At 33.1% G+C, this 19,155-nt stretch overlaps 1 protein-coding gene across 3 annotated transcripts; it reads left to right on the plus strand.

Moving 5' to 3' along the window:
- Nucleotides 1-5,824: 5,824 nt before the first annotated feature.
- Nucleotides 5,825-14,406, plus strand: LOC107792090 (DEAD-box ATP-dependent RNA helicase 8). 3 transcript variants are annotated; one of them, XM_016614277.2, is made up of 9 exons: nt 5,825-6,345; nt 7,872-7,932; nt 9,208-9,442; nt 11,346-11,584; nt 11,857-12,108; nt 12,200-12,380; nt 13,684-13,772; nt 13,854-13,927; nt 14,014-14,406. In XM_016614277.2, the coding sequence occupies exons 1-9, from the start codon at nt 6,089-6,091 to the stop codon at nt 14,090-14,092; spliced, it is 1,467 nt and encodes a 488-aa protein (XP_016469763.1). In that variant the 5' UTR covers nt 5,825-6,088; the 3' UTR covers nt 14,093-14,406. The 3 variants fall into 3 exon arrangements, with proteins under 3 accessions (XP_016469763.1, XP_075073980.1, XP_016469764.1); XM_075217879.1 differs by having other exon boundaries at nt 5,826-6,345; nt 14,020-14,406; XM_016614278.2 differs by lacking the exons at nt 13,684-13,772; nt 13,854-13,927 and having other exon boundaries at nt 5,826-6,345.
- The last annotated feature ends 4,749 nt before the right edge of the window (nt 14,407-19,155 follow it).

A 19,155-nucleotide genomic window follows, 5' to 3' on the forward strand; every position in this document is an offset into this window, starting at 1 on the left:
GAAGTGAGTCGACTGGGCTTGTCTTCACGAGAGGCGCCATCATAACCGGATTGGGTTTAGGATCGTGACCGTCTTAGAGTTAATTGAACCTTCTCCTGAATAACATAGTCAGATACAACTTGTCTAAAGCTTTGTACATTTTCAAATATCATCTAATTCAAATAAAGCATACCTGGCATAATCATCATACCTCAGCTTTTTGCTTCTTCTTCTGGAAGGTAAATCAACACATGGTTGTGCAAGAACATCTAAATCTTATTACGATCTTCTCTAGTATCATCAGACGAGTCAATGAAGTCTTTATCAATACCCAACTTTCCAACAAATCTGTCTTTCTTGCTAATCCTTAGATCCTCAAATCTCTTATCTACACCAGCTTCCCAAGCTCCACTTCTTGAATGACATTGGCTTTTTTATATTTTTTGATCTTTATTTCACGTATCTTTTCTTTTCTAGCAGTCTCTATAAAAGCTCTCAATTCTTCATCAATTTCATTGTCATCCTCATCAGGAATATTCTTTACATTATCTTCTTCAAAGTCTTCATTATCACTACTATCTTCATCATTAAGAGGCTATTCTACCACCCTCTTAATCCCAACTGCCTCAATTAAGGTCACATTTATAGCACCCTCAATCTGTGTTGCCCTAGAATTAATCTCACTTTCTATATTGATTGTTTCTTGATCCATGTCACTAACCAGTGGACCTACAACACTGCCAACAGGACCCTTCTTCCATCATGACTTGTTTCACATGCAGGTCAATAATGGACCCAGTACGCAAGTCTTTAACAATATTTTATAGTTGGCTGTCAGTTTTCAATGCAACAAACTGAAAATGGATAGGGTCTTTGACATAAAAGCCTTGAAATTTATCATACCAATATCCTTAGTGTAATATTTCATCTCGGTCAAAGAGAAATAGTGTCATTGGTGGTCTATTGATGCAGGGATTTACGTGCTAGTTTTTACTATACCAGCCATCTATTTCGTATTCTGTATTTCATATCTCTTATATTGCTGTTATTTTATTATGCGTTTTTATGGTACTAATATATCATCTCTTGTTGCTTTCTTGAGCCGAGGGTCTCCTGGAAACAATCTCTCTACCCTTCGGGGTAGGAGTAAGGTCTGCGTACATATTACCCTCCCAGACCCCACTTGTGGGATTATACTGGGTCGTTGGTGTGGTCAAAGAGAAATAGTCTTTATCTATTGTAAAGAAAGCCCTTTCCAATTCCCCAACATATTGTCTTTCAATAACCCTACCCCCGTGGTGAAAAACAACAATAATAGAGCCACCCATGTGAACAAACTCTGAAAAAGATAAGAAATAAAGGTCAAGATTCCCTATCCTTTAACAGATGAAAAAGCCAAAACATTTCCTCCCTTTAATAGGGTACAGTAATAGAGTAAACGTTTTCCCAAAATAACAAAAATCTTATTTACAAACGCATGAAAAAGAGATAACAAACAGTAGGAATGTTAATACCTCTTAATAAAATCTCTTCTGTTATTTGTTTTCAAAGACCACTCTGATTGATATCAATACCTTCCAACACTAATGCCTAACGACTGCAGGACGAAACAAAATTAAAGGCAAAGAATGTAGGAGCGACTGTATCTAACGCATTATACCTTCCAAACACGTGTGTTTACCTTATACACTAAAACCAAATATAAAGTGTCTATATGGTCACCTGATAAGTTGGGGTGTGAGATAGACAGTGTGTCTCTTTATATATTTTTTCTTTTTTATTCTTTATCAACTTGCAATCCGGCCCCTTTAAAAGCAAATATTGAAATCATTAGTTGGCTTACTAAAATACATACAACTCTAGCACACAACACCAAAGTGCGTCTGTCCAATGATTAATAAACAGTAATTTTTGTCTCTAAAAAAAGAAGTACTAGTACTAGTAACTGAAAAGTAGGCTGGATGGATCTTTTTTAACCACTATGTATATTTTGATTTCATTATTTTTTTTTTGAAAAAATTACTCCGCGTTAGAATTTTAAGACACGCTTACCAGAATTCTGAAGCACCAAAAATCTAACGATTACCAGAATGTTTAGCATCGAAATTTTGAAGCAACAAAAATTATGACGATCAACAAAAGAGGAACTATAATTACCATATTTATAATTACCATATGACAAATAATATTCATGATGCACTTTAAAATGAGGAACTAAAGTAAGTATTAATTAGAGAAAACAACGTACAGAAATGAATATTCATTGTTTTCTTCAAAAGAGGTAATAAAGTAAGCATTAATTAGATAACATAATATAAGGAAATAGTATCTAACCTAGGCAGAATCGACAGTTCACATCCAATATCCCTTGCTTTTGAAATAATTTTTATTTTTTATTTGTATTATATTAAACTAATCTATCTTCTATATTATTGCTCTAAGTAAAATTTATGCAAATACCTTTTCCTATTGACAGGTTTTTCAAAATTTGAATTAATACTTTGAGTCAATATAATTAAGAGAATGGCAAGAGAGATTCTTATACTTTTTCTTTGAAATATGCAACTTTCACAAAATAATTAGGTAATGAAAAAATGATGTATAAGATATTCTATTGACATTGTCGTAAAAATGGACGGAAAAAGCTTTTTTTGAAACATGTTACTGACCAAAAATCGAATAATAAGTAAAAAATATATCATTATCATATAACAATATATGATCGCTGAGACTTGCCACATTATATAAAATAAGACAAAGAAGAAAATATTATATGAATAAGGTTTAGAATATATTATATAATCTAGCAAGGAGATATTTACTACGATGAAGAACTACTATATTATGGAAAAAATTATTTATTGCAGTGGTGACATATTTTACAAAAGAGAAAGAAATGCTCAAGTTTAAAATCTTTCATGAGGCAAAAATAAAAGATTCAAAACCGGCTTTTACTTCAGGAGAGAGTATTAAGATTACCTAGAAGTCTCAAGATCACAAAGGAGTCCAAATTAAAAGTTATCAAACTGATCGAGAGAAGATAATTAAATATATTCGTATCGTAGATACAATAAAATTACTAGAGAAAGTTATTTTCCCTACTCTAAGTTTCTTATTATGATCTTTGATTTGATTTTTTCAGATTTTTCAAGACCATTCATTGAAGCAACAGATGGCCACAATGATGCAGTCTATTGCATAGTGAAGAATCCACATCATTAAAAGAAGTATTTTGAGGTTCTGTGGATGATGGTATGATTATGTTCTAAATGCAATTTTAAGATTCCAGAAAAATAAATAATTTTATTTTTTTCGATGATATATTTTTGTTAAAAATAAAGATTGAACTTCAAGATTGAATCATGAATTGTGAATTGGTGGCTTATAAAAGTGAATGTGTTCTATTTAGTTTTTGAAGTTGCTAATTTAAATTTTCTGCAAATATTCATCTGAGATTTGGTTAACAGGGGTCTATGTATGAGAATAGAGTCACGAGTTAATATTGTAATAGTTGATAAGTGAAATATTTTTAATTAAAAGTGCATTTATGTGAGTGCTCATCGCTTTTTTTTAAATAGTTGTTTCAGACGCTATTTTATTTGTAAAACAAATGGTGTTGAGCATCTAACTATTTGACCTATTTGGCTTCTCAAAGGTACGAGATGAATACAGTTGGATCTACGTGGGAACGGGAAACTATGACATCAAATGACAAGCATCTTCTGCAAGAAAAATTATATTGATACTTGTATAAGTGATTTTTTAAAATTTAAGATTTTATTTTCGAAATCGTCGTATGCTTACTTTGCTCAAAATTTTGGTAATAATTTTTTGCTGAAAGAACTACCCCCAAAGAGTTGTGAGGTAGGTGAATTTGATCCATGAGTAAAACTATACAATTTATATTTAGAATTATAAATTCATCAGGGTGCAATAGATTAGGGTGCTTAGAAACAAATAATTATGAGGGTGCAATACTCCTAGAACTTACTTATTAATTGGTTTGACCTCAATGTAAGAGACAAGGTAAAAGTTCATATTGTTCACATAGATTAGGATAGTAAAGAAAATATTTGTATGATTTCTCCCTCGAATTTTGGGATTTTTGTGAAACTGCATTTTGTGTATTGAAATAAAAGAGAAGAAGAATTGAATTGGTTATGACACATAATATAAAAATAAAAATTATTAGTAGATATTATAATAAAATAACAAATTTGATTTTAGTTTGGACAAATTCAATATCACAAATTAGTACTAAATATGATATTATTCTAATTATATGCAAAAATGTTAGATGCGAAAACTAATTAAAATATCACGTAGTTTTGAAAAATGTATACTTTGAATTAATAAAAAAATGAAGTAAGTACATAATATACAAAAATATTACTGATTAACTTATAAAATTAAAAATAAAGTAATAAAAAAGGTACCAAGAGTAAGATATATATATATATATATATATATATATATATATATATATATATATATATATATATATATATATATATAAAATTATAATACAGTAATACAAAATAGTGGATAATATAATAAAAAATATTATTCGATTATGATCTGCTTCCTTTAATTACATATAGATTTTTTTATTAGATATATTATATTAAAAATCAAAATGGAAGTTGAATTTTTATTTTTTAAAGTAATGTAATATAATATGCTTAAATAACAGATATCACAGTTTGAAATAATTAATATATTTTAAAAGAGTTTCCACTAGTAAATTAAGAGCTCTATTGCTTAATGCCCGCAAAAAGCTATAAATACATTCATGCCTTAGTGATTTTAGGTTTTTAACAAATCTCTCCCCACGCCCTTTTAGGCCTCATTTGTTTTCTTGAAAATTAACACGTCTGAGTCTGAATACACATCTTAATATCAAGATGTGTATTAAAATTAAGACATTCGAATCTGAATACACATCTGAATATATTAAAATATGTATTAAGATTTAAATACTAAAAATTAAGACTGTTTGATTTTTAACATCTGAATACATAAAATTTATCTTTATTTAAAAAATAATAAACATAAAATACTAACTAATCTAATATTCTATCAACAAAATATATGGTTTTTTAAAATATGATAGTTATTGGTGATGATGGCTAATCGGTGAATACCGACTAGAGGGGGTGGTTGGTGGTAGTTTTGGTTGATGATGGTGGTTCATGCTAGTAGATAGTAGTGATTGTTAGTGGTGGCGATTATGATTGAGGATGGTGGTGATGGGTGGTGTTAGTTAATCATGGCGGGCGACGGTTTGTGATTGAGGAAGGTGGTGGTAGGTTATAACGATGGGCGGTGTCCGTTTGTGGTTGTTAATGGTGATGGAGTGGTTTGTTGTGGTAGTTGAGTTGGATAAGTATTGAATGTGGGCGAGAATGATGGTGGTCGAAGTGGTGGGGATGGTGGATGGTGATGGTCGATAATGGTGGCGACTATGATTGAGGATGATGGTGGTGGTGGTAGTAGCGGTGGTAGTGGTGGTAGTAGTGGTGGTGATGGTTGAGTATGATGGTAGTGGTGGCATGACGGTAGTTGATAATGGTAGGCAGTGATAATAGTTAATAATGAATATGTGATAGAATCTTAATGAAATAAAAAAAACACGCTTAGTGATCAAGATCTGAATAATTAAGATTAAGACTTTAAAAACAAACGCACTGTTTGAGTAATTAAGATTCAAGATACATTAAGTGGTTGTGAAGTAAAAAAACAAACACACTTAATAATCAAGATCTGAATAATTAAGATTCAGACTTATTCAAACCTATTAAGTGGTTGTGAAATAAAAAAAATAGGCAATAATTAAGATTCACCCAGTAAAAACAAAATGTCCGGAGATGTGAATGATTAACATTTACACCTCCATTTTCTTCTACTTCGAATTTTCCTCCAATTTTTAGCGGAATTTTCGTAATACTTCAGTCACCGGAGAACGCACATATAATCGCCGTTGGTTGCCGGAGATCGTACTTTTGTCAACGAGCTATAATCAGAAATTAAGCTAGGAACGTTTTCGTGCATAATTGTTGCGTGTTTCAATTGGATAATTTCTTTAGGTTTTGGAGATACCTAATTAGTGATGAATCCGAGAGCAAGATTTCAACCGCCGGGAATGGGCAGCGGGAGTATGCATCCAAATACTAACTCTAATTTTCAACCTAGAAACCCTCAACAGTATATACAGAGAGGTCCTGCGCCCTATCAGCACCAACAGCAGCAGCAGCATTTTCAGAACCAGCAAACACAGCAGTGGCTCAGAAGGAATCAGTCGCCATCTGCTGATTCTACGGTTGACGAGGTTGAAAAGACTGTACAGGCCGAAGCCGTTGACCAGAGGTCGGGTTTATTTTCTCCCTTTATTTTCATTTTGTTGTGCATAGAATGTATGAATACGTGTAAGATTTAGAGAATTTATTGTTCACCCTTAATTTGTCTTAAAACTCAAATTATTGAGTACTGTAATGAATTAGAGGATTCACTTAGTCAGACCCCACCTAGTTTGGGATCGAGGCGAGAATTTTTGTTGATTACTATATGGTATGATTGATATGTCGCACTGAATTAGAGATTTTTGTGTGTACAAACTACAAAGTGGAAGTGAACAAATTGGTCAAGTTAGAGATATTGGTATAGTTGATGTTTTGAGTGTTGCAGGTCATGGACTTAAAGCTAGCTAACTTCTTTTCTGAATCGCTTATTTTTTTAAATAGTTTGAGTCATCATGTAGGGCCGGAATATGGGGAACTTGTTGATGGATGGAAAGAAATAGATTATAAATTAGTAGGACTATGTTAAAAGAGTGTCACGTGTGAGTACATGACTCTCTGTGTACCAACATAAACTATGGTTGGGCCCGATATCTTTTTCCAGTATAGTAGGTAAGCTTGAGCATTTTATTTTCAGGTTGTAATAAGCTTGGACCATGAATATGACTATGCTCAAGCTAGAGTATTCAGTGTTTTGGTTTCTTAACCAAATTAAGCACATCAAAAATCTCATAATAATCACAGCAATTAACTTGCTTTATTGGTTAAGAACTTTAGGATATGCAGCCAACTTGTGAGGAGGCGATTTTTGGATATCCAAGATATTGGCGAGTCTTTTTTCTTTTTTTGATCAAGCAAGATATTGGCGAATCTAATTTTCCTACATGCAATGATTCCTATTAGGTCCGAGCTCTCCTATTATATGCCTAGCAATAGGCTTGCTAGAAACTACTTCCTCCTAGACGAATATTGTTCATCTGTCTTGGCCCTAAAAATTTTCTTCTATACGTTGTAGTCCGCATGCACCAAATCGAAGCATTGTGAGACAATCGTCCAGACACCCAAACTTTTTTTCCTCGATATATCAGACCTTCAACTGCTAACATCATGTCCTAGCATTTTGTGAAACCAGATTTTCCCAAGAATGAATCTGTAGGACTATGCTTAAAGAGATGGTTGTGAGTCTCATTATGACGGCTGCAACAATGTGAATGTCAGGGGGAAGATCCTTGCTTAGTTTACCCATCTTACTCAAGTCATTATGATTGGAACTTTCAAGGGTCAGGGAGCCAGGTACCAACAAACGCCTGCAATTTGGAAGAGACTTTAGCTTCTATACGAGAAACACTGAAGGAAAAGAAGGATGATTTCTCTTATCAACTGCAAACAGTATATCAAGGGAGGATTTTTGTTCTCCCAAAATGTTTCATTGGCTTATCATTTTTGATTGACAGATTTAGGACGTTTTTTATTTTCATTTATCGCTAGTGACGAATTTGAATTATTTCATTAAAGTTATTCTGTCGAACATTTCTTAAACCATAGCTGGGATAGTGATAAATCAATTCCTTTTCTTCTCTTGTCCCCTTTATTCAGTTCACAAGATTGGAAGGCTAAGTTGAAGATACCATCACCTGATACTCGATACAGAACGGAGGTAAATTGAAACTGTTCTCTTTTCGTGCGTTTCAATATGATTGTATTCTCTTTGTGACAACATGCTTGTGACCATGTTTGTTCTCCTTCTTCTCAATGTCAATTTCATCTATTTGTCTCATACAACCTAGTGGTTTTCCATCTGCTATAAGCAGTTTCATTGATCAATTGTTGCTGAAGACTCGAATCATTAGTAAATGCTGTAAGAAATGAGGCGTTCAACTAGCATGTCGTAAACTATTAGCTTGACCCTTGAAATTTTGTCATGGAATACTTGCAGATAATGTGCCTAAAGAGCAGAAATATCTATCGATTTCAGCCCTTGAGTTGTTTTATTTTTGAGAATCCAGAAAACAAATGTTACATCTAAATGAGGACTATAACAGATCCTCTATCTGGAGTTGTTGTTTTTTTTTTTTTTTGGAGAATAAGACAATGCAAAATCGTACTGAAAATAAGTGGAGGTTACCAGAGGACTTTTTGGTGTTATATGAAGTGGGTAAAAGATTTCTTTTAAGCGATCGCCATTGTGATGGATTAACGAAGAAAGTAGGCTATCTTTTTGGGACAAAGGAAGTGACATTTCTCCTGCTGAGATTTTCCCTTAGTTGTGGCAGTTCAGCTTGTATTTTGTTAATTTTCCCTCTTTGGCCTTCCTCACCCATGTTATGATTGATCTAACTCTGTAGTTGTGCGCTTGAGGGCCACGCAAATGCTCTTGTTCCTAATTTAACCCATTAGGAGAGTGGGGTCTGACAGTGAACTGTAAAGCAAAAACAAATTGCTTATATAGAGCAGCTGAAAGATGTCATATTAGTCACACAATTGCTAGAAGAGTGGCGCTATTCATATGATATGTAGCATAGATTTCTAAGTCTACATTTCTAATTTTCTACATGTTTTAACAGCCTTCATATTATTCACACAAATGCTAGAAGAGTGCGAGGCTATTCATATGATGTGTGGCATAGCATTGTAAGTCTACATTTATAGTCTTTTGCGTGTTTTAACACTAAGTTATGCACAATATAGTAACATCTAAGTTATGATATTTTACTCACTGAGTGCAGGGTTCTCACTCCGTCTTACTTGGTGTGTTTTTTTATCCCTGACTTTTTTCTTTTGGCTCTAGGAAAATTTCTGTGATGATGTAGTGTTGTTTAGGTGGTTATTTCTGGTTGTTCTGCATACACGAATGACATTTGAGCTTCTGCTTATATCCTCCTCTGCTTTGGACTTGCATTACTGATTGTTTCGCTGCTACTTTTCCTTGCAGGATGTGACAGCAACCAAGGGAAATGAGTTTGAAGACTACTTTCTTAAGCGTGAACTGCTTATGGGAATTTATGAAAAGGGCTTTGAGAGACCATCTCCGATCCAAGAGGAAAGCATTCCAATTGCTCTAACTGGAAGTGACATTTTGGCTAGGGCCAAAAATGGAACTGGGAAGACTGCTGCCTTCTGCATTCCTGCTTTAGAGAAAATTGATCAAGACAAGAATGCGATTCAAGGTTCTTACCTAGGAATCTTATAGTTATATTGTGAACTCCCTAGTGCCTCTAGGGCTGCAAGTAAACTAAGCTTTACACACAAGTTGGTGTTGAGCATGGATTGAGTTGCTAGTAAAGCTTGCATAATCTGGCATATAGCTCCCTTGCTGAAGTAGTTGAGTTGGGCCTGAATTCATTTAGGCTCCTCAAGTAGAGTAGTCAAAAGTTATATTGTGAACTCCCTAGTGCCTCTAGGGCTGCAAGTAAACTAAGCTTTACACACAAGTTGGTGTTGAGCATGGATTGAGTTGCTAGTAAAGCTTGCATAATCTGGCATATAGCTCCCTTGCTGAAGTAGTTGAGTTGGGCCTGAATTCATTTAGGCTCCTCAAGTAGAGTAGTCAAAAGTTATATTGTGAACTCCCTAGTGCCTCTAGGGCTTTAAGTGCAAAGCGGATCTAAAGTGTGGGCTTTAACAAAGAAAAGCACATGAAGAGAAAATTAAAAAAGAATGTGTAATGCATCAATCTAGGTAAAGCGAAGTTTGTAAAGTAAAAAACTATATCAAATCTAGGTTAGAAGCCATCTTAAATTTCTGATTTTAGATGAAAAGATCTAGTTTTACTTTTTTTGGAGCTAGTTTTTATGCTAAAATTTTGTTTTCTTATCCATGTGGGGCCCTTCTCTGGACCTTGCGTGAAAGGGGATGCTTCGTGCACGGGGCTACCCTTTTCTATCCAAATCACAAAAAATACATTCGTAACGCTTTTTAACAATTCATGTCTTAGTCTACCAGCTATATTCGTTCTCTGTTTTTGCTCTCTGTGAGACAGAGCTAAGGGAAATAAGGTGCATGCTTTATCTCCTTAGTGCCTGCACTGAGTGGTACTTAAGCAAGGCGAAGCCACAACCTGTCTTTAGCCGAGCTTTAGGACTTGAGCGCGCCTCAGATGACCCTTTAACAACACCGCCCTCAAGTAGATTCCCATTCTTGTTCTTACATTGTAATGTAGTGGTTTTCGTATCTCCATATCACATTTTAATCATCTAAAACAAAATTCTTTTTGGATTAATTCTAAATTAATTTTTATTTTTTTTAAAATAGTGACCGACTTCAGTCGGTATTGCAAATATATAATAATTTTGCATTTCCTTGCAAATATATATATATATATGTGTGTGTGTGTGTGTGTGTGTATATATATATATATATTTTGAATTTAATATCCCATATCCAGAAAGACATCTCCATTCCAAATCAAAATGTTTTGAACTTAAATCCAAGCCCATGCTTGTAAAATACTTGTTCCCAAAGAGAAAAGGACAAGGCTCTCGTAAACAATTCTTTTTCAGTATGAAGTTGGCTTGAATTTAATCTAGTTGAGTTCAATTTTATGTTTCATCTTAACAGTTCTGAGCTTAAACTTGGGCTGGCTTATTTACTGTTGAGCTAAGTTCAGGCCTTCTATCAATTTTTTTTGACTCATTCAGAGTTCTGAGTTAATGTAAGCCATTTCCAGATTTCGACAGGTGCCCATTCCATGACCTCATTAATAAGCAACTATGTCACTTAGACTTAGAAGTGTAATGACAAGATTATATTGTAAATTTTGACCTGCCATAGAAAGTTTTAACTTAGAAGCATATGTTGCTGGCATTTTCCTATCATATAGAGTCTATGTTGCTACATTTCTTTGCTTCACATGAAGTAATGTGCTGTGAGTATGTTGCTTTTTATTTTGGTCACGAGCAAGCTATGTTTGATACAGTGCTCTAATGATAGAGCTTATAATTGGTCCTAACATAGATTTAGCATCCCTGCAAATTAAGAGGAAAATATGGTGTAGTATTGACCCTAGATGCGCAATTAGATCATTCTGTTTTAGTTTCATTTCTGACTGTTGTTTGGTGCGTTCATATGCAGCTGTTATTCTTGTCCCAACTCGAGAATTGGCCCTCCAAACATCTCAAGTTTGTAAAGAACTGGGGAAGCACTTAAAAATTCAAGTCATGGTTACCACTGGGGGGACTAGCTTAAAGGATGACATTATGAGACTGTATCAGCCAGTTCATTTACTTGTCGGAACTCCTGGAAGAATTCTTGACCTTGCAAAAAAGGGAGTGTGCATTTTGAAGGATTGCTCCATGCTTATAATGGATGAGGTAATCCTTTCTTGAGTAAGTAAATCAGACGATCATTGCCCAATTTTGTTGAGCTGACATTTAGAATGCTAAAGTTATAACCTACAAAGTCTAGATGCAATTTTATTTATATTTTGAGAACAAAATATACTGTAGCAGCCTTCTCTAACATTATGACTTCATTTGAATTGGATAAATTGTTTTCTGCCCCTTCCCACCCTCTTAATTCTACCTTCCTCGGAAGACACCGTACGTGATTACAAATTCTAACTGTGTCTACTTTTGTCCTTCAGGCTGATAAGCTTCTCTCACCAGAATTCCAACCTTCCATTGTACAGCTGATCCGTTTCATACCTGCAAATCGCCAGATCTTGATGTTTTCTGCTACATTCCCTGTTACTGTCAAGGACTTTAAAGATAGATATTTGAACAAACCATATGTTATCAACCTCATGGATGAACTTACACTCAAGGGTATAACACAATTTTATGCTTTTGTTGAAGAAAGACAGAAGATTCACTGCCTTAACACTCTCTTCTCAAAGGTTAGTCCTGGTTATACAATGGAGTATAGGTGTAAAATAGCTCAACATGCACATGCTAACCTGTTTCTATATGGTTCTTCCTTGGTTGCAGCTTCAAATTAACCAATCAATTATTTTTTGCAACTCTGTAAATAGAGTGGAACTTCTTGCGAAGAAGATAACTGAGCTGGGCTATTCATGCTTCTACATTCATGCCAAGATGCTTCAAGATCATAGGAACAGGGTGTTTCATGACTTCCGCAATGGTGCCTGCAGGAACCTTGTTTGTACTGGTATGGTTAATGCATCTGCTTGACACTCCTAGTACTCATACTTGCTATGCTTTTCTGTTCTTAATGTGGCTTAGTGATTGGTGAATATGCTCCTTATTAATTCTTGTTAATGTGTCCACATGTTCACTACGATTCATCCTTATTTAGGGAGTAGTACTTCTAAATACATAATAATTCTTTAAAAGGTGCGGCTTATTATTTAGTACTAGTAGTCGTATCCGCGCGATGCACGGCCAATATTGAAAAATATTAATTAAATTAAATTGTGGCCGGGCTTGTTTGAACAAATTAGATTGTATTGCTTTAATAAGTTTCAATTGTCATCTTATTTGTCAATGTGATATACCCAATTAGCATATTAGTTTATTTAAATTTTTGTATGCTACTTTCTTTTTATAATATAACAGAAAATATATATTTTTATTTTTTATATTTTATTCTATTATTTTCAATAATATTTTCTGAGTAAATAAACTTTTTATTTTTAAAAAGAAAAACAAAATTATTAAAAAAAGAAAGAAATTTTAATTGGCAGTTTTTAATTTTTTATAATTTTACTTATTTATTTTAAAATAATTTAAAAACTCCAACTTGAAACTACTTTCCAATTTGAATGGACAGTTTTTTTATTTTTTTTATTATAAAATATTTTTTTAATTACTTTTTAGATATTTAAATTCAAAACAATAACCAATAACTTATTATTAATTAAATAACTAATTATTAACTACTTATTCCATGTGACTTTTTTTAGGCTGCCACATGGCTTAAGGAGGGGGCTTTTTTCTCTCCTTTTAATAACACATAGATTCTCAATAATATTTATTGAATAAATAAACTTTTTATTTTTAAAAAGAAAAAAATTTAAAAAAAAAAAGATATTTTAAATTGGCATTTTTTTTACTCTTTTAGTTTAAAATAACTTAAAAACTACAACTTGAAACTACTTTCCAATTTGAATGGATAGTTTTTTTTAAAATTTTCGTTTTTATTATAAAATATTTATTTTATTATTTTATAGATATTTAAATTCAAAACAATAACCAATAACTATTTGGAGTTTATGCATTTCTTTAAATGGAATTTGTGGCTTTCACTAATATCTATTCCATTGTCCGTGTTGCCATGTTCTTGGTGTTGCTAAGCTTTTAACTCTTACATGAATCTTGACTTGATCTTTCATGATGCATGCCTAAATCTCATTGAGAGTTTTTTGTTACAGGATCCGTATGTGTTCCTGTGGGAAGTGTCTAATATGTTAATTGATTGATTTAGTAACACTGCTCTTTCATGATGGTTGCAGATTTGTTTACTAGAGGAATAGATATTCAAGCAGTCAATGTTGTTATCAATTTTGATTTCCCTAAGAACTCAGAAACGTATTTGCACAGGGTATGTGCTACGGATCTTTGTCTTGCTTATCAACTTATCTATCTGTTTGTGCTATTTCCTCATTGATAATTGTTTTTGCAGGTTGGACGGTCAGGGAGATTCGGACACCTTGGTTTAGCTGTTAACCTGATTACTTTTGAGGATCGCTTCAATCTGTATGCATAAAGTTCATTCTTTTTAATGATAGAAGGACATTTAGTTTTCATGTGTCGTTTGTTATGATATTGATTGTATTTGGCAGGTACAGAATTGAACAAGAACTAGGAACAGAGATCAAGCAAATTCCTCCACAGATAGATCAAGCTATATATTGCCAGTGAGCAGTTAGTTAGAGAAACAAGATAGTGGACATGGTGGATATGATGATGGTGGAGGTGGTGATGGAGGTTGTTGAGATAGTGGCTATGATGATGGTGGAGATGGGCAGGAGGTGGAAGAAAAGCTTTAAAAAAAATTATGTCCTTTTCTTATTTTAATCTTGTATTGCCAAGTTTTGTTAATCACACTCTCAAAAGAGTGTATGATATCTACATTTATGCCAAGCAGTGTGTCTAATGGGTACATTTTTGTGGACGTTGGTGTGTCAATTTTAGAGGTGCTATTTAGCTCTCTCTTTTTAGTTTGTCCTTTCGAGTATTCTAGTGTATGGTTGCTACGTTTATGTGGAAGGAGTAGCTTCATATATCAACAAATATTTTGGGAACTAAATGAAGTCGGTAATATGGGTTTCACTGAGCGGATTTAGGGACTCCAAAGTCGTAACACTACATACGTCAAATACAGTATTTTATACTTCGGTTATAAATTATGGTCAAACATCATCATCACACGAAATGAAAGGAGTAAGTAGTATTGCACATGATTCCGTATTAAAAAGCTGTTTAAAATATTTATTCTTCAATCAAGAGCTCTTAAATAATTGGAAAAAATATGAAAGCCTTGTTATAAATATATTATATTATGGATGTTCATTTAGTATCCCGTTGTAAATAAGCTTTCTAAAGAAGCTTATCCATATGAGACTCTGCCGTAAATATGTTTATCTATTTAATACTCTATTGGAAATAAGTCTCCTGAAGAAGCTTATCACTTCGGTACCCGGTTATGGATAAATGTTATCCCCAGTAGAAGATTATCCATACCGGGTATAATAAGCTTATCCTTTCGATACTCCATTATGGATAAACATTACTCCCGGTAGAAGATTATCCATACCGGGTACAATGAGCTTATCATTTCAGTACTCCGTTATGGATAAATATTATCCCCAATAGAAGATTATCTATACCAGATACAATGAGCTTATCCTTTCAGTACTCCGTTATGGATAAACATTACCTCTAGTAAAAGATTATCTATACCTGGTACAATGAGCTTATCCTTTCAGTACTACGTTATGGATAAACATTACTCTCAGTAGAAGATTATCCATATATGATATAGTAGCAGCTTACACAACAGTTTCATTTCTTCTATAAATAGAAGAGATTTCAGTTCATTATGTACATCAGTTTGAATTCGAATAATATATCAGTTTCTTTCTATACTTGTCTTTACTTTACGGTCTTTATTTTATAACAAACCTTTATTAATAACAGTGTCGAGTCAAATATGGAATATACAAATAGGACGGCGTAGAGTAAATGAAAACCAAACTAAAAATAAGGATTTGACCGCATTCATTTCCCTGAGACTAGCTAGGGTAAGACGTCTTCCTTCAAAGCAGACCATCCCCTACCCCACCCCCCCAGACACCCAACCCACAAAGAAAAACCCCTGTCGACGACCGACGGCAGACGGGGACAATTCACGGTGACTGTACATAGCATGAGAAAAGATCTTATGTGCATTGCAGCGCCTTTTGGAGTGTCTTTGAAGAACGACGTAAAGCAAAGCAATTGATTCTAATGGTCACTTACGCCTCGTTGTTTGGTACAAGAGATAAAAAAATAATTAATTTCGGGATTAAATTTAAAAAGAGTTTATTCCATGTTTGATTGGTAGAAAAATGCGATATAATTAATTACAGGATTAGTTATTTCGGGATTGTAGTATTTTTTTTATCCCCATGGAAAGATGGAATAACTAATCCCAGAATAATTAATCCCAGGATAATTCGTCCTGAGATTACTTCTTTCCAACCAAACGACCCATTCTAGTTAGGGGTGTTCATGGTTCGGTTTGGATCGATTTTTCCCTAAAAAGAAACCAAACCAAGTAAGTCAGTTTTTCAGATATTAGAACCAAACCAAACCAATTAAGTCTGTTTTTTTTTTAATTCGGTTTATGTCGGTTTTTCAATTTTTTCGGTTATTTGTCGGATTTTTTCTTAAATATAAGACATACACTATCAAACACATATTTCGACGACCAGATTTTTAACGTAACACTATCAAATCAATTGCTCTTTGAGAAATCTATTATTTACCAAGATATATTGATGATAATTGAATCAAATAGTGATGAATAATTTAAGGACTCAATTAAAAATATATTATTTTTAACATGAAATAGATTCTTACACTTAACAAAAGAAAAATACCAATCAAACTAGAATGTAAAGGTAAAGACCCCCACTATACTAAATATGCAAACGATTAATATTTACTATAAAATTTAAAACTTTGTATAAAGGTATACATATATATATATGTGTAATAATAAATTTAAAATAGCTACTCCTATATTCGGTTTGGTTCGATTTTTTTCATTAAAACCAAAACCAAACCAAATTTGATCGGTTTTTAAATATTAAAACCAAAACTAAACCAAACCAAAAAGTATCGGGTTTTTTGATCGGTTTGATTTGGTATTTGGTTTGGTTAAGGTTTTCGGATTTTCATGAACACCCCTACTTCTAGTAGTAGGAGTATTTATTTATCTACTGTGAGAGCAAATATCAAGAAAACATTCTGCAGAAAAAGGGGTAAATACTTTTATTTGTCCGATGTCTATACCAAATCAAATAATTTCCTCGTAAGAATTATGGTTAGATGCATATCACCTAACCATGGTCAAGTGATAAATCATTTATATGTACGACAAGTCATGTCATGCATTGATTTACTCGATGTAAATACTGAATGCAGACAAGTTTTTTATCAAAGAATTTGAATGCATGTATATTTGAACCAAATGGTATGACCTAGTGATCAATGAGCTACCGTGGTGCTAAGACACGATTACAAGAGTTGCTTGCTTGCTAGAAAACTTTTACGTAAATATTTGTACCGAATCAAATAACTTTAAAAAAAAAAACTTTAATCCATTTGATAAACAATATAATAGTCATCTATTTAATAAAGTATACTAGTATTTTGTGTTAGTAGATAGGGGTGGCCATAGCCCCAGAAAACGAAGGACCCATTTCTGAAATATCACAAGAAAGAGATGCTTCCTTCATTGCTATTTGCTACCAATTCCCTTTTGCGTGTTCTCCGTCCAACACCTTCATTAATGCTTACACTTTGTCTCCATATGTATTTGTATATAATATGTGGGGTTCTTTTGTGTTGTTGTATTTATGAATTGCTGCTGAGTTTGAGATTTCATTAAATAACTCATCTTCTGCATCTTACTATTGTTGTGCTGATATTGATTTACATCTTACCCTTTCTTTGCTTCATTTGTTGTCTACACATTTACTCTTCATACACTGCATTTCTCTATTTAATGTGTGATTCCATATTTGTTGGAAGTATTTTTTGTAGTCTTATTAGAGGGCCTCTGATTAAAATCAAAAATAAAAAGAAGATTCCAAAGAGTGCGTAAACATTAAGTCTTTGGTCTATCGGAAATAACATTTCTACCTCTACAAGATAGGGAAGATATGGGTACACATTGTCCTCCTCTGACCCCACACCATTGGAATATAAATTCTACTACAATTCCCATTTAGTTGTCATGTTTGTTAAAAATAGTTATTCCCAAATATTTGTCATTTTAGGGGTTGTTTGGTATATGGGATAAGAACAATAATTCCATGATAAAGTTTGAGATTAACTTTAATTTATCCCACGTTAGACTTGAGGTATTAGTTAATCCTGGGATAACTTTTATACCGAAATGGTGGAATTAACTATCTCATATAGATCCCACCATTGTACCAAAAGACCCATAAAAATTAAGAAAGAATCAAAGAATAAATAATGTAATTAAGCAAATTATTCTTTTAATTTTTAAATAATATTTTATTAAGAGCGAACAAAAGAACATGAGAAGTGAAAACAACAAGAGAGTATTCCTCAGTAGTAATAAGTGTGAGATCTAGTAAACTTGTGCTTTTGAAGAACTGAATTTCCCTTGAAACATAATTATTTTTACCGATATTTGATTTAAATAGACTTTATGGATTATTCATAATTTGAAATTACGACTTCAACTTCATTGAAATTTAGACTTGGTAGGTTAAAGTTCAATTGACAAGTGTTTTTCTCACCTATACCGACATGTAAGTCTTATTTAATTGGGGGATTTGCATCTATACCTACTTTTTGGGTTACGTTTTAAGTTGTGCCCGCTTTGCAAAAACAATTGCAAGCATACCCATTTTTTCGCGTAACTTCAGCCAGTGGCAGACCCAAGTGGTGGCTAGCGGGTTTAACTGAACCCGCTTCACAAAAAAATAATACTGTGTATATGTATAAATTAGGATTAAAGTTGTGTAAATTTTGTATAAATATTTATTTGAACCCACTTGACAACTACTATTTTACGACTAAAGCTATATACTTCTAAGATTGAACCCGCTTGCATAAAATCTTGGGTCCGCCACTGACTTCAGCATACAGGGCTGAAGTAGCAACGACAATCACGCAAAACTTCAGCATTCTAGTAGACGGGCCTGAAGTAGCAAGTGTGCTGAACCAAATGTGCTGAAGTTTTTGTTTGTAATTGCTGAACTTAAACATAGTAGCTGAAGTATTGTTCTCTATTTGCTAAAGTTTTTGTTTGTAATTGCTGAACTTAATAGCATAATAGTTGAAGTTTTGTTCTCTATTTGCTGAAATTTTTGTTTGTAATTGCACTAAATAAGCTGAATTTTTTTTTTGTCCTGGATTCATAAGTTTTGTCATTAAGCTTTTTCACAAAACTTCAGCAGAAGACTGAAGTTATTTAGTTCATTCATAAAAAATTCAGCACTAAATAAGTTGTTGTCTTGGATAAGCTTTTTCAAAAACTTCAGCAGAAGATGCTCAAGTTATTTAGTTCATTTTAAAAACTTCAGCACTAAATAAGTTGGAATTTTTTTGTCCAGGATTCATTGGTTTTGTCATAAAGTTTTTTCAAAAACTTTAACAGAAGATGCTGAAGTTATTTAGTTCATTTGTAAAAACTTCAGCACTATATAAGCTGACGTGTTTGAATAAGCTTTCTAACATAC

Source organism: Nicotiana tabacum, chromosome 7 (genome assembly GCF_000715075.1).
Source record: "Nicotiana tabacum cultivar K326 chromosome 7, ASM71507v2, whole genome shotgun sequence".
In the NCBI taxonomy this organism is placed as follows: Eukaryota; Viridiplantae; Streptophyta; class Magnoliopsida; order Solanales; family Solanaceae; genus Nicotiana; species Nicotiana tabacum.